Source organism: Oncorhynchus gorbuscha, unplaced genomic scaffold, assembly GCF_021184085.1.
Source record: "Oncorhynchus gorbuscha isolate QuinsamMale2020 ecotype Even-year unplaced genomic scaffold, OgorEven_v1.0 Un_scaffold_5158, whole genome shotgun sequence".
Lineage (NCBI taxonomy): Eukaryota > Metazoa > Chordata > Actinopteri > Salmoniformes > Salmonidae > Oncorhynchus > Oncorhynchus gorbuscha.
Genome location: NW_025749024.1, coordinates 1 through 5,645, shown reverse-complemented (window position 1 = coordinate 5,645; position 5,645 = coordinate 1). Strand labels below are relative to the sequence as shown.

At 41.9% G+C, this 5,645-nt stretch overlaps 1 protein-coding gene across 2 annotated transcripts; it reads right to left on the bottom strand.

Annotated features, from left to right (window-relative positions):
* Nucleotides 1-1,064: 1,064 nt before the first annotated feature.
* On the bottom strand, nucleotides 1,065-5,251 carry LOC124028973 (zinc finger protein 239-like). 2 transcript variants are annotated; one of them, XM_046340856.1, is made up of 2 exons: nucleotides 4,669-5,251; nucleotides 1,065-2,174 (listed from the first exon to the last, which is right to left on the bottom strand). In XM_046340856.1, the coding sequence occupies exons 1-2, from the start codon at nucleotides 4,865-4,867 to the stop codon at nucleotides 1,294-1,296; spliced, it is 1,080 nt and encodes a 359-aa protein (XP_046196812.1). In that variant the 5' UTR covers nucleotides 4,868-5,251; the 3' UTR covers nucleotides 1,065-1,293. The 2 variants fall into 2 exon arrangements, with proteins under 2 accessions (XP_046196812.1, XP_046196813.1); XM_046340857.1 differs by having other exon boundaries at nucleotides 4,681-5,250.
* Between the last annotated feature and the right edge of the window lie 394 nt (nucleotides 5,252-5,645).

The window sequence follows — 5,645 nt, the reverse complement described above, 5'->3', positions numbered from 1 at the left end:
GGGATGACCGCAGCTGCTTTCCAATCTTTGGGAATCTCAGACGACACGAAAGAGAGGTTGAACAGGCTAGTAATAGGGGTGGCAACAATTTCGGCAGATAATTTTAGAAAGAAAGGGTCCAGATTGTCTAGCCCGGCTGATTTGTAGGGGTCCAGATTTTTCAGCTCTTTCAGAACATCAGCAGAATGGATTTGGGAGAAGGAGAAAAGGGGAAGGCTTGGGCGAGTTGCTGTTGGGGGTGCAGTGCTGTTGACCGCGGTAGGAGTAGCCAGGTGGAAAGCATGGCCAGCCGTAGAAAAATGCTTATTGAAATTCTCAATTATGGTGGATTTATCAGTGGTGACAGTGTTTCCTATCTTCAGTGCAGTGGGCAGCTGGGAGGAGGTGTTCTTATTCTCCATGGACTTTACAGTGTCCCAGAACTTTTTTGAGTTAGTGTTGCAGGAAGCAAATTTCTGCTTGAAAAAGCTAGCCTTGGCTTTTCTAACTGCCTGTGTATAACGGTTTCTAGCTTCCCTGAACAGCTGCATATCACGGGGGCTATTCGATGCTAATGCAGAACGCCATAGGATGTTTTTGTGTTGGTTAAGGGCAGTCAGGTCTGGGGAGAACCAAGGGCTATATCTGTTCCTGGTTCTAAATTTCTTGAATGGGGCATGTTTATTTAAGATGGTTAGGAAGGCATTTAAAAAAAAATCCAGGCATCCTCTACTGACGGGATGAGATCAATATCCTTCCAGGATACCCCGGCCAGGTCGATTAGAAAGGCCTGCTCGCTGAAGTGTTTCAGGGAGCGTTTTACAGTGATGAGTGGAGGTCGTTTGACCGCTGACCCATTACGGATGCAGGCAATGAGGCAGTGATCACTGAGATCTTGGTTGAAGACAGCAGAGGTGTATTTAGAGGGGAAGTTGGTTAGGATGATATCTATGAGGGTGCCCGTGTTTAAGGCTTTGGGGGGGTACCTGGTAGGTTCATTGATAATTTGAGTGAGATTGAGGGCATCAAGTTTAGATTGTAGGATGGCTGGGGTGTTAAGCATGTCCCAGTTTAGGTCGCCTAGCAGCACGAGCTCTGAAGATAGATGGGGGGCAATCAGTTCACATATGGTGTCCAGAGCACAGCTGGGGGCAGAGGGTGGTCTATAGCAGGCGGCAACGGTGAGAGACTTGTTTTTAGAGATCCAGAGCTGCATATTATCTACACAGGTTACCATGGCAATCAGACTGAGTAAACTGTTAGACAATGGGAGATAGATGACTCTTTGCAAGATGTTTTCTAATGAAACTTTATTTAGGGATCTTGAACCGGTGCCAGAGAGGAAAGGGCTTTCTGGTGTTTTTTCAGTGACTCTGAATGAGCAAAGCTCTTTCCACATAGACAAGAGTAAGGTTTCTCTCCAGTGTGTGTGAGCTGGTGTTTAGTCAGGTTGAAATCTCTAGCAAAACTCTTCCCACACTGATCACAGCTATATGGTTTCTCTCCTGTGTGCATACGTTGATGTATAGTCAGGTGACCTGAATTCCTGAAGCTCTTCCCACATAGATCACAGCTGTAAGGCTTCTCTCCTGTGTGTGTGCGTTGGTGTGTAGTTAGGGTCCCTGATTGATTGAAGCTCTTCCCACACTGATCACAGCTATAAGGCTTGTCTCCTGTGTGTATGCGCTGGTGTGTAGTCAGTTGTCCTGACGTCCTGAAACTCTTCCCACACTGATCACAGCTATAAGGCTTCACTCCTGTGTGTATGTGTTGGTGTATTGTCAGGGCTCCTGATTGATTGAAGCTCTTCCCACACTGATCACAGCTATAAGGCTTCTCTCCTGTGTGTATGCATTGGTGTGTAATCAGGTGTTGTGATTGTTTGAAGCTCTTCCCACACTGATCACAGCTGTAAGGCTTCTCTCCTGTGTGTGTGCGTTGGTGTGTAATCAGGTGTGATTGTTTGAAGCTCTTCCCACACTGATCACAGCTGTAAGGCTTCTCTCCTGTGTGTGTGCGTTGGTGTGTAATCAGGTGTGATTGTTGGAAGCTCTTCCCACACTGATCACAGCTATTGAGACGTTCTGATCTGAAGAGACTCTTCTGGAGAGACGTCTTGTCAGCATCACGTTGTTGTTTAGGATCTCCAGATGATAAGCCCCTCCCACTGAGAGAGCAACGGTTTGGGCTGTACCCTGTGAAACAAAGATATTGAATAACATGGACATCTGAATCAGGGTACCTGACGGGACTTTAGTAAATGCAGAAAATTGGCAATAAAAATAAACATTTTTTTATTTGATTCCGAATTTGAACATATAATGTTTGTTTGTGAAAACTATTTCTAAGACGTATACTTTCAGTATTTCCTGAACTCACTGGACTCGACCAAAAGGAGGAGACTTGAGCTGCTCCTGCTAGAACACATGCAGATTAAACAGGACAAAGACATCTGACATGGGCAGAAAACTGACATTGTTGTTCATCTAACTACACGCTCCAATTTACAGGAGCTGCTACAGTGAAAGAACACCATGCTATTGTTTGAGGAGAGTGCACAGTTATGAATGTGAAAATGTATCAATAAACCAATTAGGCACATTTGGGCAGACTTGATACAACATTTTGAACAGTAATGCAATGGATCATTGAATCAGTCAAAACGTTGCACATATACTGCAAAATCTAAGTACGTGTACTATGCATTTTGCTCGCATTTGTGCATCACAACACTGAAGTGTAAGGGGCCTCCAAATTATAAATAGACTGGATCTTTATATTTACCACTTGGGTACTGTTTCAGTAATAATGAAGTCAGACCTTCTTGTTGCGTGTCTGATAATCTACCATTTATACAGGAGGGTAAAACATGCTAAGAACGGTCCTCTTATACAGGAGGGTAAAACATGCTAAGAATGGTCCTCTTATACAGGAGGGTAAAACATGCTAAGAACGGTCCTCTTATACAGGAGGGTAAAACATGCTAAGAACGGTCCTCTTATACAGGAGGGTAAAACATGCTAAGAATGGTCCTCTTATACAGGAGGGTAAAACATGCCAAGAACGGTCCTCTTATACAGGAGGGTAAAACATGCTAAGATCGGTCCTCTTATACAGGAGGGTAAAACATGCCAAGAACGGTCCTCTTATACAGGAGGGTAAAACATGCCAAGAACGGTCCTCTTATACAGGAGGGTAAAACATGCTAAGATCGGTCCTCTTATACAGGAGGGTAAAACATGCTAAGAACGGTCCTCTTATACAGGAAGGTAAAACATGCTAAGAACGGTCCTCTTATACAGGAGGGTAAAACATGCTAAGAATGGTCCTCTTATACAGGAGGGTAAAACATGCTAAGAATGGTCCTCTTATACAGGAGGGTAAAACATGCCAAGAACGGTCCTCTTATACAGGAGGGTAAAACATGCTAAGAACGGTCCTCTGTATCCAACCATGGAGTTTTCCCAGACTTACATTCATCAAGAAGTTTCTTCTCTGTAACTTGGCTTCACATGACTCTTTCTGTACAACTGTTCATTTGACATTATTAATAGAAAAATAATCCCTACAGTTCTTCGGTTGGTGGAGATGGAGGAGACTGAAATGAAAACACTTAAAGTACTTTGCTTCCTCTTTCAACATGTTGTTTGGTGAATCATGGGGTGACTCTGTCATCTGTCACAAGTGGTGCATTTTTCCTACTGTCCATAACTAGTTTGTTGCCTTGACAAAGTCCTTTCTGAAGATTGATATGAATGCGAATAGTGATTCATTTACGTCCGTCCCTCGTTTTTAAGGTCAACCCCGTTTCATAAACTCAACTCTCGTTTCAAGATGGTGAAACTATTCCGCAAAAAATACAAATACAAAAGAAACACTGAACATCTAATAGTCAAATCAGAGTAATAGCAGGTGAGCTGTTTTGTGGTGGGAAACTATGCAAGTAAACCCTTTTACCCAAACATAGACATGCTAGAAATGTTTCTGTTGATGTGTTTATTGCATTCAATTGCCGCTCCCTGTTGCACAACACAATCTTCCATCCCCCGTCACAAGCGGTTTTATGGCTGATTTAAACGACTATTTCACCCATGTAATCCAGTGGTTTTGATGTTTTCAGTCGTCCCCTGTTACATTCAACCGCGTCACTTTATTTGGCACATAGGCACTTAGTACAGTAATATTTTGTATTCAATATGTCATGAGATGGAAAAACATGTGTTCTATTAAGTTGAACATGTGCTCTATGACAGAATGTTCAAATTAGGTGAAATATACATTTTGGACGAAGTTACACTTTTAAAAATGGATGAAACTACCCAGATATTTTAATCAATATGTAATGAATAAATTAATGACTAAAGTGCATAAAGATGGCAGAATGATGATATGAAGTCATAGTTTTAGAACTATCCAGAAAGTTTTGAAACTACGGTGCTGGACATTGTTCAATCTTCCAATAAATCAACACAATTTACTTTTTACGAGTTTTCAAATTGCCAGCGTCTTAAAACTAAAATTGAGATAATGTTTACTGCGCTAATGACCATACCAAAAAAACAACACAAGATAGCAGTGTGGAAAACACAACTCAGCAAAAGGAGTAATTTGTGGTAAGTAATGCGGAACCGCCATCTTTATGCACCTCCGCTATCGTTTCAGAAGCAGACTGTAGTCTAATCTACACACCATGGTTCTTACTTAATGAAATCCAATCTCCATCTTCCTTCTTTTCTCCTCTCTCAGTTCCACTCTGCCCCGGTGTTTTCCTGCAGTCGACCAGACGCAGCAGTAAAGCGGTCCGGGGAGGCGTTTGACCCGGGGACTCCGTGAGGGTAGAGGGGAACGGGCTGGCTTTGTCCTGTTGGCCGCAATAAATATCAAACATAGTTTATCATTAAACCAAATATTGTATCATTTTAGTCAACACCTCTGATTGATTTGGGAGCATCCCTAGAATATCTCCGTTTTCCTCAAATGTTAAATCGTTCTCTACTTCCCCCTAATCTAATAGCAGTGGGTTGGTGGAAGGCTAGTCAGTTTCCATCATATTTACTATACCAGGAATTTACTTTCAAAACAGAGAGGAAGAGGCGACTTGTGACTTATTTGATCGAATATACGTTTCGTAATTATTAAGTTGTTACGAGTGTACAGATAAAAGTAGGACACGTGACATGTCAGCAATATTGAGAGAAAAAACCCCACTAGTGCCAGGTCGACATTAGTTACCATAGCCACAAAGTCATAAACTGTATTACTTTACCCCACTGGTCATCTATGAACGTTTGAACATCTTGAGGAACAATCTGGCCTTAACAATGTATCGTCTTAAAATGTCATATTAAACCTAACCTTAACCACACTGCTAACCTTATGTCTGACCCTAACCTTAAAATAATTTTATTTTTATTTTTTAGTTTCCATGAATTTCTACGATATAAATGTTTTACTTTGTGGCTGTGATAACGACTGCCTTCCATTTTTGAAGACACTTATTTTCATTGCCATTACACATAAGAAGCCAACCACTGGCAATTCATTATTGGTTTTAGTTACAGGAACATTGGGTGTCTCACCCCACAAAAGGGGAGCTACAGAAAAGTTAGGAGAATGAATGTGGACAGAATAAAAGCTTTGGATGGGTGGGTGAGAACCAGAGGAGG